General features: G+C 36.3%; 1 protein-coding gene across 11 annotated transcripts in view; it reads right to left on the bottom strand.

Annotated features, from left to right (window-relative positions):
* Nucleotides 1–6,918: 6,918 nt before the first annotated feature.
* RELCH (RAB11 binding and LisH domain, coiled-coil and HEAT repeat containing) overlaps nucleotides 6,919–23,693 on the bottom strand; it is a 119,868-nt gene continuing 103,093 nt past the window's right edge. For 8 of the 11 annotated variants that reach the window (XM_034943901.3, XM_008952645.5, XM_034943895.3 and 5 more), the window contains 3 exons: nucleotides 22,396–22,484; nucleotides 15,178–15,248; nucleotides 6,919–8,625 (listed from right to left, as the gene is read on the bottom strand). In XM_034943901.3, coding sequence (XP_034799792.1) covers nucleotides 8,505–8,625; nucleotides 15,178–15,248; nucleotides 22,396–22,484 — 281 coding nt within the window. In that variant the 3' untranslated portion in view covers nucleotides 6,919–8,504. The remainder of the gene's footprint in view (nucleotides 8,626–15,177; nucleotides 15,249–22,395; nucleotides 22,485–23,693) is intronic. The other 3 variants (XM_057300440.2, XM_055102509.2, XM_063597352.1) reach the window with 1 other exon arrangement.

Here is a 23,693-nt window from a genome sequence, read left to right as displayed (position 1 = left end):
GGTCTCAAACTCCTGACCTCAGGTGATCCTCCCACCTTGGCCTCCCAAAGTGGTGGGATTTTAGGTGTGAGCCACTATGCCCGGCCCAAGGCAAAATTTCTTGAAAGAGCTGTTATCTCTACTCTTTTTCCTTAAGTCATTCCAATCAGGCTATTTCCACCAATCCACTGAAGCTAGTACTGAAGTCATCAGTGACTTTCATCTTCCAATGGGTCTCAGATCCTTCCCATCTTGACTGATAGTGGCAACTGATACAGCTAATTGGCCCCTTTGGTGTAATGCTCCCCTCTTTGCTTCCATGATGCCACTCTCTCCTGGTTTCCCTCCTACCTGATTGTTTACTCCTTCCAACTCCTTCAGTAGTTCCCCTTGCTCTGCTTAATCTCCAAGTATGTGAGTGTCTCAGAGTTGATTTGAATCCTCTTCTCCACTGTTACTTTCTCCCCAGGCCATCTCACCTAGTTCCATGGGTTTATCAAAATACTGATGACTCCACAGTCTTCAGTCCTGTCTCTCTTGAGATCTAGATTTGGCTAACTTCTTACTTGACATTTCCACAGGCAACTCCCAGACATCTTAAAGTTAATACATCTAAGACAAAATTGTTCTTTACTTCACTTTGTAACTATTGTCATCACCTATTGTTATTCATGCCAAAAATCTAGGTGACGTCCTTGGTTTTTCCTTTCCCTTCACTCTTCATATCCAATCTATCATGCCCATCTACTTTTACAGTGTATCTCAAATCTGCCCTATTCCTTCCACTTTCGTGTAAGCCATCATCTCTTGCCTGGACTACTGTATTCGCTTCTGCCTTCAGCCTCTACTCTTGACCTTCTGCAACATATTCTTATATAGCAGAAGTATATCTAGCCATGATATGAATTGGATCAATCATTTCACTACTTGAACTATTCAAAGACTTCCCTTTCTAACTTCTAACCATAGTGTACAAGGTGCTATATGATCCAGCTACATGCCTCTCTCCAATCTCATGTTCTGATACTGTCTCACTCTAGCTATATTGTTTTTTTTTCAGTTCCTTGAACACAGCATAATTTTTCACCTTGTGGTTTATGCACACACTGCTTTTTCCCCCCTCTTCTTAATTTCACATGGTTAAAGCCTATTCTTCCTAGTTATCAAATAAAATGTCACCTCAGCAAAGCCTTCCAAAGTAAACCATAATCACCTTAATTAGAGTAAATCCTCCTTAGTCCTTCTCTCTCAACCTATTTGTTTCCTTGCCTGCTTGCAAGCTCTGTAAGTAGGCTCGGTGTTGGTCTTATTCCCTCTATCCCTATGCCTAGCATAAAATAGGTACTCCATAAATATATGGTGAATGATGCATTACTTGACCATCTTTAGAAAAAAAAATGCCTTCTCTGCATTTACAAATCCCTTGGTAAACTTGGTGAGGCTTGTTGATCAGGGGTGCTGCCAGAGAGCCAGATATGAATATAAGCTCAGCCTAGCTTTTTAGGCCACACATAGATGGGACACTCTTTATCTGTGCTCTTATTTAGCCCACATTTTCTACCTCAGATATAAACAAGGACATTATGAGAAACAGTCAAATACTTGCTGAGGTCAAGATGCACAATACTACACCAGCCTCCTGACCAATATATAATAGCTCTATCGAAAGAACGTTGGATTAGTTTGACACGTGGTCTTAGCAAACTCAAGTATGAGTTTGGGGGACTTTCAGGGATGTCTAATTATGCTCACAAACCATCCTTTTAATCTAGTCGACAATCTTGCATGGAATTGGTATCAAGCTCAATAATTCATTAATTCAATGTTTGTTGAGTACCTAGCATATAAAAGGCATTCTTTACTGAAAAGACACTGGTTGAAATGAATAGACATCATTTCCTCTTACGGAGATGAGACTAGTGAGAAAAAGAGACCAAAACAAAACAAGAAAATGAGTACTGGTAAAAGTAATCATAAAAAAGAAAATCCAAGGTGATATGAGGGAATTACAGGGGGTTACTTTAGATTGGGTGGTCAGAAAAGGCCCACCTGAAGAGCCTATTCAGATTGAAAATCAAATGGTAATCCATATTTTGTAAAATCTATTGGCTTCTCATTTTTGAAAATCACATTTGCCCAGCTCTAGTCTTCTGTCACCTCTCCATGATTTCTTGAGGATAATAATTACATTACAATGCCATAAGGGTTTGAGTAGTATGGCAAAGAAAACAAAATGGTCTCCACATTTGATATGTGGCATTTATCCCCTAAGATCTGAACACATTTATAGCTTTAGCAAGAAACCTAGATTCTAACTTTTTTCATTATTGGTCAATGGTTAACTGAAGAGGTTCTTTTTAAAGATAACACTAGGAGCCAATTATTTTCAAGAAATGTCAATTCTGATTTTCCTTACTAGTATGAAAAGTTTGTTTGCAAGATTAAAGGAAGGAGCCAACACACTCAAACTACGTATCAAAGGAAGCCAGTTACTCTTAGAATCAAATATATATGAACAGACATGAGTGAAGTTATAAAGGGTAAAATATTTTTCAGAAACCTAAATAAATTATGTAATGGAAAATTTTACGTTGACTACTCATTTTTATCACAAGTTTTGGTAAGTAAAAAAAATAACCTTGCTAATCTTTACTAGGTTAGAAACTCTAAAAGAGAGGTTAAAGTAGGCAAAAGTAACTATCAAAGTGGTTTCTGCCTGCTACTGCAATTTTTCATCAATTATGCCTGGCGTGATAACCTATTTACTTACTGGAACATGATATCTAACAAAAATATGGAGAAGAGGGTTATCCATGTTTATTCATGTGTTTAAAAATTTTAACTCCACCCTGAACTTTTCATAATACTTTTGTCAAGTGAAGAATCATGAGGTTCATAAACTTGGAAACAAGAGCTTCCTTTCTCATAAAGGGTTGCAGCCTTCAGGCTGGCCATCCTGCAGGTTGGGAAGCGTAGCCTCTGGCAGAAGCCAGGAGCAAGCACTTTGAGGGAGGGGTAAAGGGAACAGGAATTGATATTGACTGGCGTGGCCATATACAACTTCAACAAGCTGTAGGAGAAGTCACAAATATTAATGAAAGGAGAAAGATGCACATATAAGCTTCATGCCTCTTCATGGACAGCATATTAAAAAAATGGCAACATTAACATGATCCAAGGGTGGCATTTTCGGCCCTCTGACATCAAAAGGTGAAGCAGAGGACACAAAAACCCTCACTGCACATCCTCCTCAAGTGGGCCAAAACTTGTCTGGAGATGGTGGTCAGTTTCGAGGAAGGGATGCATTGTGAAATTGGTGAGCAGTCACACTGAAACTGCAAAGAGGTGGCTGCAAAGAGGGAGGGGGCATCCAGTAGCAGACTCAGACTATTCGCTAAAGGCAATAAAGGAATAAGTTGTTGGTTTCTTGTTTTCCAGAGTTGTTGGTTTCTTGTTTCTTGTTTCTGCGTCCTCCTTAGGAAAGAATTCTGGTTAAAGGTTAATAAGGAAGAGGCATACTGAGGTGTGTCTGACCTCCCATCCTGTCATGCTGGTACCTTCGTTTTGAAGGTTTCTCTGGGGTCCCCTTGGCCAAGAGGAGGTCTGTTCAGTCGGCTGGGGGGCTTAGGATTTTACTTTTATTTCCTACTCCCTAAGTGCTAAAGCACTTTCAGGTTTATTACTATGTAATTTCCATAAATAAAGTCCTGTGAGGAATAGAGAACACATTTTCATGCTCTTTGGGGGTAAGAAAAGAATTTGACAGAAAGGTGACCAGATTTAGAAAATCCATATGAAAAATAAATTAGAAAACAATTTACATTATGAAAGTATTCACCTTTAAGGTTCATTATTTAATACATGATGGGAAGGCTTATGAACAGAGAAAGCTAAGAATTTAAAGAACTGTCAAGTAATGATCAGAAATGAAGATAAAGCATCTATGAAATCATAAAGTCAATGAGAAATTATTATATTTATATTACTCAGCAATGTACATTTTATAGAGAGATTATCTGTAACATTTCCAGCTTCATTGAAGATGCATGTCCTGAAAATATCTAAGGTTTAAAATGCCAACAATTAAGAAAGGGTTACTTTTCCAGGAGGGAAGCAGTTTGTTAAAATTATAAAAAGCAGATTACTATCAACAAATGACACCCTAAAAACATCACTGACCAAGAATTTAATATACATAACACACAAAATACCAGTTTAGAAACTACATATATTTTACTACATTAAAGTCCCTCCAGAAATCTATTCATGCAATGATCTAACTGAAATAAATATGGTGGATTAGTCTGTAATGGAATAAAAGGAATTAAAATAGTAATATAGTTCTCCATGTAGATATGCAGGGGACAGAATTTCCCAGATTTATTGACGCCTCTCTGGAGAAAAGCAAACAGTTTACATTCCTCATAACACTGAACTGAAGATATTATTTATATACTATCAAAATAAAATATATTTGTTTTTGATGCAATATTAAGTTTATATTAACTGTTATGTACTTTATGATTGGTGTGGTCTTAACAGAGAATAGGATGTTTTAAGATTTTTCTTAAACATGCAAAGTAAACCACAAAAAAGACAATCAAAACAGTTTCCTGTACTTGGTTCTGAAGAGAAAATATGAATGATGAGATGTGCCACTTGGAGACTGTGATCACAGTGTAGGCTCACACACAAAATGCATACAGAACACATTCTTATGCAGTATGAAAACTGTCTAAAATTCAATTTTTTTACCAATATGCAGAAACTTACCTGATACATTATTTTTGATTAGTAGTTTGTCTCTATTTTTTTTTTTTTTTTTGAGATGGAGTCTCACTCTCGCCCAGGCTAGAGTGCAGTGGCACGATCTTGGCTCACTGCAACCTCCACTCCCTGGGTTCAAGTGATTCTCCTGCCTCAGACTCCAGAGTAGCTGGGATTACAGGTGCGCGCCACCATACCCGGCTAATTTTGTATTTTTAGTAGAGACGGTTTCACCATGTTGGTCAGGCTAGTCTCGAACTCCCGGCCTCAAGTGATCTTCCCGCCTCAGCCTCCCAAAGTGCTGGTATTACAGGCATGAGCCACCGTGCCCGGCCAGTCTCTATTTCTTTTTAATGTACTGAAAAAAATAGTATCAAAACTAAGCACACTGTAAAGTTACAGTAGAACTTTGAAATAGATGTCTACTCATACAAAAGGCTAAATTTATTTTGTAGTTTTCTTATAAGAGAATTAACATCCAACCTTGAAGTTTGAATTTTGTTACCTGGCTAATCTGGAGTATTTCATGAATTATGAATTAGAATTGCTACTTACAAAGCTTTTTTTTTTTGTTTTTGAGATGGAGTCTTGCTCTGTGGACCAGGCTGGAGTGCAGTGGTGCAATATCGGCTCACTGCAATCTCCGCTTCCCAGGTTCAAACGATTCTCCTGTCTCAGCCTCCCGAGTAGCAGGGATTACAGGCCCACGTCACCACGCCTGGCTAATTTTTGTATTTTTAGAGGCGGGGTTTCACCACGTTGGCCAGGCTGGTCTTGAACTACTGACCTCAAGTGATTCGTCACCTTGGCCTCCCAAAGTGCTGAGATTACAGGCGTGAGCCACAGCGCACAGTCCAAAGCTCTTTAAGTGTAACATTGAAGAGCTAAAGTGTAACTTTCTTTAATGAACTGAAAAAATTAGTACAATCTTTACACAAAGAATAGTTAAGAAAGTATAACCAGCACAGAATGTTAGCTGTAGTTAGCTACTGCAGTTCAAAGATCAGCAGGGTAGTAACTACAGAAAGTTACATCCTTGGAGTTCAAATAATGGTCCAAAATAGGTTGTCTTGAAAAATGGGATGATGAAAAGACAATTCAATACATCCTGATCTCACCTCTCTAAACTTTAAGAGAGACTATTTGAGCCAACTTTTTAAAAACAAGAATGTGATAGCACCTTGACTTGAGACCCCCATTAGAATTATAGTGTATAGTAGTGACATATCCTATAGTAGTGACATATCCTAAAAGCTATGGATAATGAGGATGGCATGACTTAAATTACTCACAATTTCGTTCAGGTTGAAAATCAATTTGATGTTTAGCAAAATAATCTCTCTAAAGGGGTGAATAATGCAAACCAATGAAGGTCATAGACACCTATGTATAGAGATAGATACTGCCATCATTCAATCACTGTTCTTGGAAGAATTCAGCTAAATTAGTAATTATGGCACTTCTGGATTTCTGAAAAAATTTAATCTCTGGATTACTCTGGAAACACAGGTATAATTTCAAATTAGCTTTTCATTACTTTGCAAACTTAGTTTTTCATTAAGTTGAACACTTAAAAACTTGTACCGTAAGTTTACTTCTGTTTAAAAGGAATGAGTATGGGAGTTTTATGCCCTATTTTGGACTCAGTCCAAATCTCAGTCTCAATGATTAGTGTCTGTCTTGTCTGTAAAGACAAGACATATTTTACTAAAAACAAACAAACAACAAAACCACAATGTGAAATCTTAATGATATTAAAATATTTAAGAAAAGAGACTCTCACTTGAAATACACTGTGAATCTTGCCTACTATTGCCTTTAAAAAAACATTAGCACTTAAATAAATATATTCATTAATTAAGAAAAATGTTCACAATAAAAATACATTCTACCCATTCACCTGATAACAAACATACACATATTCTACTATAGTTTGAAGCAAATCAGAGTTTAAACATTTTTCTTCCAGGTACCTCTGAAATGTATTAGTTTTATAGCAACATGGTCCCCTTTTAGTAAAAATAAACCAAAATAGGTAAATTTATATAAATTATATTTACAAAATATTAGTATATTCTCATGAATATAGGCTTTTCTCATTTTTTTGCTTAATAGAAAGTATAGTGTTTCAAAATGAAAGTAAAACGCATAGCCCAAACCAAAACAAAAACATATGCAAAAACATTTTATTTATAATAGATCAACATTTTTGACATGAAAGGTAGCCACTTTCAATTTCTCAGGAATGCCTAGAACCCAACAGTTTTCAGAAAGACTACTTAGTTCACAATTATTTCACTGTAGGTAAATGAAATAATTTCAGAATGAACTTTTTAAATGGATTTGCCTATGGCAAATTGTTTTATAAACTTGAATGTATGGTAAGCTAGCTTTCCCAGGAAATGAATGTAATCCAACTATGTTCCAAATGTATTAAACCAGTTTATACAACAAATATGAGAATCACTTATGTGCATCAACTGTGCTAAAACAAGAATTCTTTTTATCAAAATATTCATTTTTCAAAAAGGCCTCACATTAACCCCTCAAACCAAGCACCCCCTTCCTATGTCCAGCACTCTTTTCTACTTCGAGTTGCATGACTGTAGAGACAACTGTCAAATTCCAGTGGAACTGTACACTGACTTAAGACTCTATGTAATATACATCAAACACAGGAGGTCACTGACTTTAAGGGACGAGGTGATAACTAACTAGTTATAATTCAGCCAATGTCTTTTTTAGTTTAGAGGGAAAAAAGTAGCCCCCAAGTGTCCTTAACTTTTCAGTACTTCTCTGTAACACACAGAATGAAAAGGTACTCTCTAAAATTAAAATCATTAGAAAATATCTTAAATAAAATGTTTTACATAAATAAGTGTTAAATTTCAGATTCAAACTATATTTTCTTCTGTATCTCAATTTGGGAAAAATCTCACAATTATTAACTCTTCTCAGTTACATTTATTTTTGAGGATTTAAATCTACTATACACCAGTTTGTAAAATTCACCTTGGTTACCTCTCCCCATGCCTATGTGCTGTCTTTCCTCAGGTAAGTCCATTATATGCATCTAAGTGCTGGGGAGGTTTAAATAGCACATAGCACTTAAAGAATATTCATGAGAGTTCTGAAATGAAGGTTTCGTCTTTAGCTATTGACTGTAGGATTTGTAATTCAAATCATCACAGCATCCTAAAGAAATACTGTGTGAATGGAATGCACACAATTCCTACAGAACACACAAACTGATGTCCAAAAGGCACAGAGTAATGCTGGTGGCTCTTTCTAGTCAGTTAAGAAACAATAAAAAGTCTGCATTATCCTTCCATAATTTAAATACTTAAGTAATCTCCACTTTATTATTTTATAACAATGACTTCAAATTTACATTATTTTAAGTACCATTGTAATAGCTTAGTGTATAATACAGATATTTGCGAATATCCCATCCAAAAATTAAAAAAAACTTCTTCACTATATATATATTTATATAAAAATTATTCTGAAAGACAAGAACATAGACAAGGGACTTGGTACAGACCATCAACTCAATTTTCTGTCACCACAGTTGTAACTCCAAAATCAACAAATATACAGCAGTAATTAAAAGCAGTGCAAATATCTTTGGAGGTTAGGATAAAATTATAATGCAAGAACATAAAACTGAGGAAATAAAAAAGGCAAGTACTTCAAGTACAAGGAACCAGTCGGCTTGAGGTCCATCTTAGTGTTTACTGGGGGCTTCTTTCCTGCTTCTACTTCTTTCTCTGAAATACATTGGCCAACATGGCACCTGATGTTGTCAACTGGCCCATTTTGTTCAAAAACTTGGTCTTTGTATCTTCACTCACTAAGCTGGCAGCAATTGACATTGAGCTAGGAAAGAAAATTTAAAATTCATGTAAAGCAATTAAAAAAATAAAAAATTTTCATTTATTTAGTAGCATATCATTAACGAACACACTCTGAATTGGTGTCACAGAAGGGAAACTAATATTTATGGAGGGTAGTTTGTATATGCCATACTAGGTTAGGAGCTTTCATGTTCATTATCTATAGTAAAGGAAGCAGTATGTGTAGTGGTTAGGAACAAGTCTGGGACTGGACTGAATCTTGGCTCTGTTTACCAGCTCGGGTAAATTATTTAATCTCATCTGTAAAACAAGGATGATTCTAGTATTTGCCTCCTAGGGTTATTAGGATTATATTAACACAACTGTAAAGTGCTCAGTATAGTGCTAGGCACATAATAGCATGATGTAATTGTTAGTAGTTATTCTTTATCACTTCATTTAATTCTTACAGCAATCCTGGAAGATAAATATTATCAGTATTTTCACAAATGAGTAAATTAAATTGCAATGAAGTTTTGTGCTGTGCTGATAATAATCCTGTGGTATATTCCTTTTTAGGGGGATATTCCTTTTTTGGGGGATGTCCTGAATTGCCAGTTGCATTGATTTCAATCAACAGTTTCGAATCCATTTCTTCTTTCTTTTTCACCAACCTGCTCTGTAGGGAATAAACACAATCTAAATGACCACTAAAGATTGCTAATTTATCATAGTACTGAACAGAAACAGAATACTGATCAAGCACAATTTTTCAATGACCTGACAACTGTCCTGTAATAGACTTGGAATCTAGTTTATTGCCTTGTGCCTTTGGCCAACATGCTTTAGCTCTCTCTGACTCAGTTTCCTCATCTGTAAAACACAGCTTGCAATTTCTGTTGTAAAATATTCTGAGGATTAAGTAAGATAATGTGTTTGAACATGTCAAAGACAACGTGTGGCAAGCTGCAGGTGCTCAACATGTCTGTTGAATCTACTGCATGAGGTGTGTGCTGCCATGGAGCACACCTGGGTCTATGTAGTCTATAAGGGTGTGCACTGTGAATTACTCAAGTTAAAAACCAAACCACAACTCCCACCTTGAAAAGCTTCTCCACATTGCTCTTCTGACAGTACAACAATGGGTTCTCTTTCCTGCTGCTTCTCTTCCCACAAAGTAATCTTCCCTAAGGTTCAGTATTTGGCTCTTGATTCTTCAATTATAAAACTTACTCTCCAAGTTTCAAATTGAATCGCATCCCTTTTCCTGAGGGTCAGTCCCACATTACTATTATTTGCTAGATAAAGCCAACATCTCAAGCTTTTGTTCACACCCTAACTTTAGAAATAACTCTCCATTTTAACTCCCCCCTCTTTTTGCCAGTGGTTCTACTATTTTCCTCTGTTTCTAACAGTGAATTTAATAGCTCCTTCTACTTCTATTTCAAACCAATCACAAGTCCTGTGACCTTATTCTTTGAAGCATCTCCTCTACTGTTTCTTTTTACTTCCATGGCTAATACTTCACAACTCAGTGATTCCAACAGTCTTCCATCTTTAATTACCAGATTAACTTCTAAAAGTCACTTCTTGATATCACATCTTAGCTCAAAAATCTTTAATGCTTACATACCACCTACAAGATGAAATGTGCTTTGCATTCAGGAAATGTAGCAATCTATTTCTTGTTTTTCCATACCACTGTCACTGACTATCTCTTTGACCCCCTTCAGTCAGGTTTGTCCAGTCTATTGTTCAATCACTCTCAAATCTTTCTATCCACTGCCTACCCATCTTTCAAAGCCCAGCTGAAGTCCTATGGTGCCTTTCCTTAACATTCTAGCTTTTCAGTGCTCTTCCTTTCTTTAGAAAACTCAGTGTAAGTCAAAAGATAAGTATGATTTAAATTTACATCTAGAAAAAGGGGATGTATGGGTCAGACCATAGTTGAGATACCAAGTTTTAATGATATTCTAAGAGGAGGCCAACCATGATGTTAAGGAGTCTGGAAACTATAAGAGGTAAAAATGAAAGGAATGAAGAATATTTGGCTTGAAGAAGATTTAGGTGACTTAACCAATACCTGCATACATCATATGTGAAAAATTGGATATATAATGTATATCTGCAGGGGTGTATATATCTGCGTAGGTCTACTGATACACATCATAGTCACCTGGAAAACTTCTGAAAATGCAGATCCCTAGGCCTAATCCAGTACTTCTGATTCTTTCCATCTGAGGTAGGAGGCCCAGGTCTATACTACAAAGCTTTTCAGTTAAAAAAAAAAAAACATTGCATTACAGCAATTCCGCCCCCACCCCAAGACACAGTGTAAATTTTTATCAGTTTTATAAAGGGGTTTGTAACACTCTCCCACCCCTCTACCAGATGATAAAGACTTGTTTTAGAGGGCATAGGCATTTTGGAAAGGGAGATTTTAATCCAGGAAAAGATAATTTTTTAAAAAGAGTTATTAAAATGAAATGGGCTACCTTGTAATGTGTATCCTCACTGGAAGTTTTCAAGCAAATCTCAGATCTTTTCTTTGCAACTAATATCCCTATCTTCTTTAAAACTATTTATGTCCTATATTACTTATCTCTTTTCTTCTCTTTAAAATCTCCATTTGGGCCAGGCACAGTGGCTCACAGCTGTAATCCCAGCACTTTGGGAGGTCAAGACGGGTAGATCACTTGAGGTCAGGAGTTTGAGACCAGCCTGGCCAACATGGTGAAACCCCCTCTCTAGTAAAAATACATTAATTAGCTGGGCATGATGGTGCACGCCTGTAATCCCAGCTACTCGGGAGGGAGGCTAAGGCAGGAGAATTGCTTGAACCTGGGAGGCGGAGGTTGCAGTGAGCCGAGATGGTGCCACTGCACTCCAGCCTGGAAGACAGAGTGAGACTCTATCTTGAAAAAAACAAAAACAAAAACAAAAATAAAATCTCCACTTGGTTTCTAACACCATTCTGGTTTGCCTTCTATTTCTCAGTTAAGTTCTTCCATATGCATCTGAAATGTTGGTGTCTAATTCCATGCCTGGTCACCTTCTCCCCATCAGAGCCCCCTTTTCAAGTGATATCATTTATCTACCACTGCTCCAACCATAAGCCTTTAATTACCACCCATATGCTGCTAATGGTTCTTAAATCTCAATGAACTGCCTATAGTGTTTCTCTACCTGTGCCTCACATTTTAAATATTCCTCTTCAGAATAGTTCTTCCTATAGTTCCATTTTGTTGTATTTTATCATCATCCGTTTAAATGTTCAGATCAGAAATGTAGGAATCTTTTGATTCTGTTCTCCTTCACTCTTAATCAGCTGCCAAGTTAAATTGAGTTCACATCTGAAATATGGATCTCAAATCCATCTTCTCATATTCTCTGCCATACACTGGCATTATAACATGGTGGTTAAAGTCACGGTCTCAAGGACCATAATGCCTGGGTTCTGGTTCCTCCACTTAGTAGCTGGGTGGCCTCTGAGCAACTTACCTGCCTCTCTGTCATCTGTAAAATGAGAATAGTAAAAGCATCTACTTTGTAGGCTTAGTATGACAATTATTAGCAAATATATGAAAAATGTTTAGAATGGTATCTGGTTCATAAGCATTACTTATTGTTACCTTCCCATCCAAGACCACACTTCATCTTATCATGGGTTCCTGTAACAGCTTTCTCATCTCTTCCACCCACTTCTCTATTCACTAGAGTCTGGTTCCTAAAGCAGTGATTCTCAAGGTGTGGTTCCTAGACCTGAAGCATTAGCACCACCTGGGAACTTGTTACCAATACAAATTCTCAGACTCCACTCCGATCTTCTGAATCAAAAACTCTGGGGATGGTACTCAGCAATTTCCAGGTGATTCTGATGGACACTAATGCTAGACAACCAAAGTTCCTAAGTATTGGCTACAGGTAGCAGGCCAAATCCAGCCTGCTGTTTTTATAAATAAAGTTTTACTGAAACACAGCCATGCACATTTATTTACATATTGCCAAAGGCTGCTTTCCTGCTACAATAGCAGAGTCTAGCTCAGTAGCTGTGACAGAGATTGTATGGTCTCCAAAGTTTAAAATAATATTTACTATCTCTACAAAAAAGTTTGCCACCACGTGGCCTATAACATAAAGTCCAAATCTCCCAGTGTGGCACACAGAATTCTTTATTGTTTGGTGCCTGCCTACCTTTATATACTTATCTCTACCATTCTCCCACATGTACTCTGCACTCTAGCTTTACTTACAGTTCCCAAACACGCTCCTCTGTAAATTTTGTCATTTTGCACAGTGCTGATTTTTCTGCATGTAATCCTCTTTTGCTCTTCCTTTTTTCCTCCCTAGTCAGCCATTCATATCTGAAGACTCCTGTATTCCTTTATCCTTGGAACCATTTGCAGGCATTGTTTTAGTGTTTATCTTTATTTTTAACTGCTTCTTTTTCCCACTTTCAGCTGTGAATACCCCAAGGGAAGAGACTATGACTTGCTCAAGCTCATCTTTGTGAACAGCCCATGGTAAGCACTCTGAATTTTACTTACTGCTGAATGAATATAAGAAGGGTACCAAAATAGTTATGCATACATTTTCTGCCTGCAGATCAGTGCTTTTCAAACTTTTCTGACACAGATCCATAGTAAGTGCCACATTTTACATGATGACTTGTAGTACTTACACAGGTAACTGATGTTTCATAAGAAAGACTCATCTTTACCACTTGGGATGTACTCTCCATTTGATTCTATTTCTTGGCATGAGATACGTGTCACAACCAATTGAATTAATTAAACAATGTACTAACATCAATGATCTGCAGTTTGAAAAATACTGCTTTTAACCACAGGCTCTTTGAAGGTGAAATCCATATATGCAACATCTTTGTATTCCCCACAACGAAAGGCAGAGCGCTTCACAGATACAGATATCTCTATCTGCACCCACTCTTGCTTTTCCTTCCATCTTAGAAGCAGTTCCTTTTACTGCTTCAAGTAAAAGACTTTCCTCTTGTGCTTTTGATCTACAATAGACTTCAGAGGAAGGGTGGGGTCAAGGAAGGCTTCCCTGAAGAGGCAACATCTAAGCTCTGTCCTGAAGGATGAATAGGAACTAGCCAGGCAGAGTAAGAATACTCCTGGCAGACGGAATCATATGTGTAAAAACCTGAGGAGAACAGAAGCTTGCCGTGAATCTGATTAAGTCTCTAGATCTAGACCCAGCTACCAAATATACAAGAAATAGAGAAGAACATGTTAAAAGACAGAAGAGAAATGCAATCACCAAAATTCAGACTGTGGGAAACTCTATAGGACAAATGACTCAGTTTCTTCAATAAGTAAATTGTACGGAGAAAAAAGGAATAAAAGGGTGACATTCTATCTATGGATTGAAGGAGACAACATAGCAACCAACTACAATGTACAGAACTCATTTGGACCCTGACTCAAAGAAACAAACTGTAAGGAAGACAAACAACAAATCACTGACATTTATGAAACAAGGAGAAATTTGAACAAAAGCCAGATAGTTGATGATATTAAGTTGTTATTGTTATGTTGGTGTGATAATGATATTGTGTTTATGTTTTTTTAAATAATACTTATCTTTAAAAGATACATATCAGAGAATGGGAGGGAGAAGTAGGTCAGGTATGGATGAAATTGAAGCTGGGTTACAGTTATAACATGTATAGAAATTCATTATATTTTCAGTTTATTTTTGTGTTTGTTAGAAAAACCTGTAAAAAACCTCTATAAAAAACCACTAATAATATAGAAGATGTGAATGTGTCTATTGTTTTAATCCTCTGTGGTTAAAATGGTTATATATGGAGAAGACTGCTTCCATTCTAAGAGGCTTTATAAAGTAAGGGTTCTAACACATCAAAGATATATGCGTGTTACACATGGGGAATAGGGAGAAGCGTATGCGTGAGTGTGTGTGTGTTTCTAGACTGATAGGATGAAACACTTATTCCCAGTAGTTAGCCTTAAAAAAAGTACTTTTGAGCTTTTTATGTCTAATAGAGTCCACTTAAGATGCTCAAGGTTATTTCAGTAAGAGTACGTACAGCTCATTTGTAAATAACTCCCACTCCTGAAACTCCAACGTTATACTCTTTCACATCTATGCTTATATTTTAATTTTACTGAATCCTTGGATTCCAATTAGTTTGATTAGAAGCATGTGACTAGAACATTCCCAAGTTGATAGTCCTTTATGCAGTACGTTGTTCATCTTACAACTCCTGTCACAAGTTTCTAGACATTCTTTTGACTGGTGAGTGAACAACCCAGCTATATAAAAGAATTTTGTTGGAAGCTTTTAAACATGCAGATCCCTAGGCTGACTGAGAATATTGAGAGAAGGCGCAGGGCATGGGGTGGAGACCTGAATTTTAAATTCCCCAGATAATTCTGATGAGATAGTTTATGGACCAGGATTTGAGAACCAATGACTTAAATCATTTTCTTGTCTTCCAAACAAAGGACTATAACATAACACAAAATGACACATTACACTGATTGACAGCAAATTTAGATAGAAAAATTAAGGTTAACATGTAGCCTTAAAAAAAGAATTAATGTCTTACCCTTGAGGCTCTTGGACGGTCTTGTTTTCAACTTTTTGTTCACATTCTTTTATCATGGAACTTAAAATAACCTGATTAAAAAAATTTACCTTAGTGAAATACAGTTTACATAGTAAAATACTATGGTTTAATCTAATGTTTTAATTTTTAATATTCCTATAAGCTAATATGTTAATTAAAAATTTAGTTTTGGCAGTTACTTTGTTAAAGGAATTCATATTAGATTGCTAGACTAGGTACAGAAGTAGCTTTAAAAAATCTCAATCATATAACAATAATTTATTTTGATTTTCACTAGTCTTCTTTCTAAATGTTTTCTATTCTCCCTTAGCTTACTCACCATCTTCTAATGTTAAAAGTAAAATTTATATACATCTATATATTTAACATACACACACACTATGGTCACACACATATTTTCCCAGTAAAAGCTGTCCTGTTCTACGCCCCTTTGCTTTCTCCAGGTTGCAAAAAGCAAGATCCCTTATTTTAATGTCTACAGCTGAGACTAGGTACAGCACCATGGCTATTAAAATATAATGAGGGATATGCTGGGTGTGTAAAAGTTAACACGATTCCTGCAGGGAGACTGAGTGAGTGATAGAAAGGTTAGAGAGATCTAAACTGCTGCTCTAATATCTGGCAACCACACCAGAAAATGAATGGCTCTTCTGAATATTCTTGGCCCATGTTTGGGCATGGAGGTCCCTAAAAAAATATTTATAGTCTACCTACTACGGGCTAGGTATCTTTTTAGACGGGGGGGATAAAGCAAATAAAACAGACAATATTCCCTATTTGTGGAGCTTATGTTCTAGTAAGAGAGATAGATACACAAAAAGCAGGTAAATTATGTAGTGTATTAGAAACTGATAAGGGTTTTAGAAAAAACATTGAGTAAGATAAGGGGTACTAGGAAGGCCAAAGTGGAGAACGGTACAATTCACATGGAAGTGTTCAGGGTAGGCTTCACGGAGATGATAATGTTTAAGTAAAAACATGAAGGAGATGGAGGAATAAATGCTGCAGACGCTAGGAAGAGGCTGCTCAAAGGCTGTGAGGTGGGACTAGACCTGCCATGTCCTAAGGAAAGAAGACAGAGTTGGTGCAGGGTGAGCAAGGGAGACAGGATAGAAGATGAAGTCTTAGATGTACTAGAAGAGAGGGCCAGATCCTATAGTGCCTTGAGATTATGATAAGGACTTTGGGGATTATTCTGAGAGAATGAAACTTTTATCATGCATCATGTGGGAAACTCTAGGTTACCCTTTTTTGAATGTATTCTCTGCTTCCCCACTCTCTTGTCTCACAGGTTATAGCATTTGTTTGTTTGGCTAGTTTTTTGCTTTTTGGTTTTTAAGGGGAATTTTTTGTATTTTTTTTATCCTCCTTGCATTGTCTCTGTTTCCTCCAGTATCCTTCTTTCTTCTATATTTTCATCTCTATCTTTGGTATTCTAGGCTTTTCTAAATGATTGGTAATCTTGGGATGTCTACTAATGACTGGAGCACCAAAATGTGGATTAGAATCTCTTTATGCATCAGTAGACTTCACTTTAAGTTAAATCTGGCAAAAACCTAACTTTCTGTTGATCTTTTTTCTCCTGTAGGTATAAACCTGACAGCCAGCATTTGAAGGGTAATGAGGTGTCCCATCATTAACTAGCTGTCACTTATTTTCCCTCTTTTCAGTATGGTTTTCAGCTATGCCCGATATCTACAGAGTAAAGCTCCAGTCTCTCTTCAAGGTTGCAAAGGGAATCTGGGAATCTGATCCTTTTAAAGTCTTTAAATTATTCCTCTTATTCAGTCCCACCATACCCTAATGGAGGTAGGGAAATTTGCGGTGAAACAGGCTTGCTTCTTATAAGTTCTGTCCTAAGGACTTAGATTTAGCATTTATCCTGGAAGCAAGGATCCTCAACAAAATACTAGCAAACTTAATCCAGCTACATATAAAAGGAAGTATTCAACATAACCAAGTGGGATTTATCCCAGGAATGCATGGTTGGTTTAGTACTCCAAGATAAATTAATGTAATACACTGTATCAACAGAAGAAAAAACAACCTCATGATCATCTCAATTGATGCAGAAGAAAACATTTGACAATATCTAACATCCCTTCATAATAAAAACATTCAAAAACTAGGAATAGAAGGAAACTTCCTCAACCTGATAAAGGGCATCTAAGAAACATACAAAGCAAAACTGAAATGAACTAAAAGGGGAAGTAGACAATCCCCAATCATAACTTTTTTTTTTTTGAGATGGAGTTTCGCTCTTGTTGCCCAGGCTGGAGTGCAATGGCGCGATCTTGGCTCACTGCAACCTCCACCTCCTGGGTTCAAATGATTCTCCTGCCTCAGCCTCCCAAGTAGCTGGAATTACAAGCATGCACCACCACACCTGGCTAATTTTGTATTTTTAGTAGAGACGGGGTTTCTCCATGTTGGTCAGGCTGGTCTCAAACTCCTGACCTCAGGTATCTGCCTGCCTCAGCCTCCCAAAGTGCTGGGATTACAGGCGTGGGCCACCATGCCTGGCTGCCAATTGTAACTTTCAACGCGTCTTTCAACAGCTGATGAAACAAGCAGGTCACAAAAAAACTGATACAAAGATAGAATTGAACCATAAAATTAACTAACCTTATTTTATTGAAATATATAAAACAATATACCTAATAACGACAGAATGTATATTCTTTTCAAATGCCACATTGATCATATTCTGGGTCATTAGGATAACTTTAACAAATTTCAAAGGACTGAAATCAGACTGTTCTCTGACTGTAGTTAAGATAGAAATCAGTAACAAAAATATCACAAGATAATTCCCCCTGCCCCCCAATTAAACAAACCCCATGGGTCAGTAATGAAATACTGGAAATAAAACTCTAATTTGAACTAAATGATAATAAAGATAAAATATAGCAAATGCATGGGATACAGCTAAAACAATACTTAAAACCTTAAATTCGTAGCTGAGCATGGTGGCTCAAGCCTGTAATCCCAGCACTGTGGGAGGCCAAGGTGGGTGGATCGCTTGAACCCAAGAGTTTGAGACCAGCCTGGGCAGCGTGGCAAAACCCTGTCTCTACTAAAAATACAAAAAATTAGCTTGGCATGGTGGTGCATGCCTGTAGTCCCAGCTACTCAGGAGGCTGAGGTGGGGGGATCACTGGGAGGCAGAGGTTGCAGTGAGCCAAAATAGCACCACTGTACTCCAGCATGGGTGACAGTGAGACCCTGTGTCAAAAAAACAAACAAAAAGCCAAAACCCTTAAATTCATATATCAGAAAAGAAGAAAAGTTTAAAAATAACCTAAGCTTCCTCCTCAAGAAGTTAGAAAAATAGAAAAACAAACCTAAACAAAATAAAAGGAAATACAGATGAAAACAGATATAAGTAAAACAGAAAAAAAAGCAGTAGGGAAAAATCAACACAGCTAAAAGTTCAATATTTGAGATTAATGAAACTGATAAATCCCTATTCAAAACTAACTTTAAAAGAAAGAGAAAAAAAACAAACAAACACCAGGCTGGGGATGGTGGCTCACGCCTGTAGTCCCAGCGTGTTGAAAGGAGATCTAAATAAATATAAGATATAGCATGTTCTATATAGCAAGACTCAATCATAGAGAAGAATCCCCAAATTAATTTACAGAGTCAATTCAATTTCAATCAGAATCTAAATAAGATCCTTCTTGGAACTTGTCAATATAATACTAAACTTTATATGAGGAAGGTAAGGGTCATGAACAGTCAAAACATTTCTAAAAAAGGACAGGATGCTGGACTTGTCCTACTGGATTTCTGGACTTTTAAACAAGACAACTGTAATGAAGACAACATATCATTTTTATAATAATTGACAAAGAAACCAGTGAGAAAGAATGTTCCCCAATAACAGGCATGTACATACACTGGAACTTCATGTATGACAGAGGAAGCATTGCCAATCAGTGCAAAAAGGATGAACTGTTCAAAAAACATACTGAAATAACAAATTGTCCATATAGGAAAAGAAATATAATTGGAATGCTAGCTCACATCATACATAAAAACCAATTCTAGTAAAATTAATAATTTTATTGTATAAAGTCAATTTTAAAAAATTTCAGAAGTATAGGAAATAATGTCTTTTATAAATGATCAATAAATCTGACTATTAAAAAATTAAGAATCAGTGTTCGAAGATGCCAAAAATATGAAAAGACATGTCATAAATTGGAAACAGATATTCATAAAACATAAAATTGACAAAGTATTGGTATATTCCAGATATATAATGAACTTCCAAAAAGTAACAGTTAAGACAGCCTAAATGAAAAATAGGCAGAAAACCTAAATAGACTTTAATAGAAGAACACAACTCATCAATAAGCATACCAAAGGATGCTCAAACTTGACAGTAATTAGAGAAATGCAAATCAGAAACATAATGGTAATTTTATATCCACCAAATTAGAAAGTTTAACAATACCAAGTGTTGGCAAACATAAGAACTAAAAGAGTACTCCCATACACTGCCTATAGGGGTATAAATTGTTAGCATTTTGGAAAACAATTTAGCATTAGCTGGCAAAACTGAAAATGTGTACACTGTACAATCTGTTGATTCTACTCCCAGTTTGTATCTCACAGACAAACTTTTGTACATGTGCATCATAAGATGCTTGTAATTCTGTTTATAATAACAAAATACTGGAAATATCACCTATTTTCCCAGAAAGAAGAATGGATAAACTATGGCATAATCATACAAAGGAATACTATTCAGTAAGGACAATAAAATAACTACTTTTGCAAATATCAATAAGAATGAAATTTATAAACAAAATGAGTGAAAAAAGCAAATCATATAAGAATACATACAGGAGATTCCATATATACAGGATAGGAGAAATATGCAAAATTAAACAATATGTTGTTTAGGGATAAATAAATATGTGGTAAAACAATAAGAAAAACAAAGTATGAAAATATAAAATTCTGGGCAAGTGTTAAACTTGGAGGAGCACAGGAGAGGGACATGATTAGGGAGGGGCATATATTGAACTTTTAAGATACTGGTAATTTTCTATTTCTTAAGCTAGGTAGTAATTACATGGGTGTTAGTTTAATTATTATTATTTAAAAAATTTTTCCTTCTTTTTTCCCCCATCAACTTTGTGACAGTATAACTATTTCTTAAACAAGACTGATAGTCATAGTCTTTTGTGTCAATTTGGCTAGGATATAGCACCCAGTTATTTAATCAAACAGTGACCCAGGCATTGCTGTGAAGGTATTCTGTAGATGTGATGAACATCACAATAAATTAATTCTAAGTAAAGGAGATTATTGCCCTAAACAATATGGGTAGGTCTCATCCAAGCAGTTGAAGGCTTTATGAGCAAAAAGTGAGGTTTCCTGAAGAAGGAATCTGCCTCAAATACTGCTTGAGTTATCAGCCTGCCCTCCGTATTTTGGACTGAAGCCTGCAACATCAATTCCTGCCTGAGTGTTCTGCCTTATGGTCTCTCCTACATATTTTGGACTTGCCAGCCCCCTCAACTGCATAAGCCAATTCCTTAAAATAAATCTCTTAATATATCATTTTGGTTTTGCTTCTCTGGAGAACCCTGACTAATACAAACACATATGTAATATAGCCTTTGAGTGTATATTCTACACTTTGCATTATGAAATGGCATTCTTTTGACAGAGGGAAGAGAATAGGCAAAGGCATGGAAGCAAAAGACGATGTTATATGGTGGAGATGAATTAGTTTGGCATGGCTGGGGCAGAGTGTGTGATGGAGGAGAAAGGGCGCAGGATGAAACTATCAAGATGAACAGGTGTCAGATGATAAAAGGCCTTGTATGTAAGAAACTTGTAAAGGGTTTTTAATAGGAGAATAACACGAAGAGATTTATACTTTAGGAAAAGTACTTTGGCTGTAGTGAGAAACAACAGTAGAGAGCTAAGATTGGAGAAAAATTAGGACATTCTACAATGGTTTCAATGAGATAACAATAATCTCATTGAATGAGATTCAACTAACAGGGTGGCACAGGTATAAAGAAACGGAAGAGATTAGAAAGACATTATGAAATTAAAGAACTAATTGGACATACTCTATGTTAACTATCAGGTATATGACTTGGGGAGAAAGCAGTATGGCATTAGCCAAAGTGGGAGACAGAGAGTAATTCTGGTTGAGGGGATTGGCCATGCTGAATTTTAAATGATGCCTGTAGGACATGCAGGTGGAATAGACAGGTGGCAGTGAGCCATGAAGTTCTATGGCTCCAGCATGGGGTTAGAGCAGAAGATGAAACTTGTGTCATATTAACATATAGTAAAGGCAAGTTAGATGATGAGTATGGATGAACTTGTTCATGGAGAGTAATTCTAATGAATGAAAAGGTGAGGTAAGAAAGGAGGGGAGATTGGGAAGAACTGACTAGAGAAGTAAGAAAAAAACAGGAATAGAAGTGGAGTCCCAGGAGCCACAGGAGTTTTGAATCAGAAAATGCTGCAGAGAGACGTGAAGCTATAAGAACTAAAAAAAAGTCCTATCAGGGTGGCAGCTTGGTCATGAGTGATCTTAAAGATGGCAGTTTCAATGGATTAGTGTGATGCAGGGAATATGATGTACCAATAGACACTATAAAAGTTGAGAGAGTAAATGTGGATGATCAGGAAGAATAAGAGACTTGGAGAGGGATGAAAGGAAGGTTTTGCTATTTAGGAGTGGAGAGTCAAACATCGTAAAAGGAAAAGCTGATGGAAAAATAGGTTGAAGATACAGAATAGAAAATAAATGATAAACAGGGATTTGGAGGAAACGAGGGGAAACAGGAGACAAATAGAATGAAATAAAATAGTTACGAAGAAATGAAGATGGAAAATAGAAACTGCATTTAAGAAAGTTGATGGTCAGAGATAACTAATATTTTATAGTTAAAAATTTTCACACACATTATCTTATTAAAGTCTCATTATATTAAGTGAAGGAGAGTGTATTATCCCTACTGTAGACAATTAAAGAGAGGCTTAAAGATGTGAAAGGAGTTGCTGAAGATATCGCATCTAGTAAATAAATCGATAAAATGACATTCAGCTAGATTTAAAAAAATTACAGCATATCATAAGCCTCACATAGAGAAGACTGCAAGTCTATATATGAGGTATTAAAACATGAATATGGCACTGGTAATCACAGTGGCTCACCTCATGCTCTGGAGAGAGATGTTCCATGTCAGTCCGTAAACATCTGAGACCAGGTAAAAAGTGATTAACCATTAAATCCTCTGAAATGACTTGGGACAAGGTAGTTAAGGGAATTAAACAAAACCAAACTGGTATGTCCAACAGAACAACCGAGTTACTACATATAAAAGAGAAGCCTTCTTATATCATACCTATGGCATAGTGATCACTCAGGGTAAACAGGCTCCCCTCAAGCATGAATCCTCATTTGCAGAGTAAGTTATTTATCAGGAGTCAATTGCGTTTATTCACACAAAGCTATTTATGTCAGTGGTATTCATCATTTAAATTACAGAATGTCATGGAAATGTATAAAGTGAGCGTAACAATTAAGTCATGTAACCCAACCAGATGTTTCAATGAATATGAAAAAAGTATAAAAAGTAAGTTTTCCATGACAACTAAGTTGAAAGTTTTGGGAAAAACTGATAAATGCAAATTGCTTAAAACATTGCTGTTTAACTATTACGTATAAGACAATTGTAAAAGATTGAGAAAAATATAAAAATCTAGAAAAACTCTACAGTGCATATCAGAAATATTTCTGGATCCTCTTTAAAGAACTTTAACCTGCAAATCATAGACAACTGCATTACAGATGTGATTTACCTGAGAAAGAAGATGTTTAACTATAATCAACAGATTCACACAAAAGAGATGCCTATATCAAAAGACTGGTAAAAGAAAATAACATATATACATTTTAAGTTAAAATAAGTTATCTAAGGTAGATACCATTTTCCTGATTTCTTGCTTTAACCATCCTGTTAAACTGACCTACTATAGGTCCTGATTGAGTTGGATAACAGAGCTTTTACTGTAATAAGAGCATTTGTTAAGTTTAGGATTACTTGTAGTTCTCAGTCATCTTTGAGTTTTAGTTGATTATCTTAACATTAAAAGGTATCAGGAAAACTTTCTCCAGAAAACAATTCATCTTGTTCATTCCCGTCAATTCTGATACATTCTCCCTTTATTCTAGCCTGTAGAGCTAGCTCCTATTTAATATCACACCACAAAAAAAGCCAGTAAATGAGTTCCCTTATATATTTTTTTTTTAACAGAATTTTTTGCTCTTCTCACGCAGGCTGGAGTGCAGTGGCACAATCTTGGCTCACTGCAACCTCTGCCGCCTCCTGGGTTCAAGTGATTCTCCTGCCTCAGCCTCCCAAGTAGCTGGGATTACAGGTGCGCGGCACCACATCCAGCTAATTTTTTATATTTTTAGTAGAGATGGGGTTTCACCATGTTTGGCTGGT

The sequence above is a fragment of the Pan paniscus genome, chromosome 17 (assembly GCF_029289425.2).
Source record: "Pan paniscus chromosome 17, NHGRI_mPanPan1-v2.0_pri, whole genome shotgun sequence".
In the NCBI taxonomy this organism is placed as follows: domain Eukaryota; kingdom Metazoa; phylum Chordata; class Mammalia; order Primates; family Hominidae; genus Pan; species Pan paniscus.
This window is presented reverse-complemented; position numbering and strand designations above follow the sequence as displayed.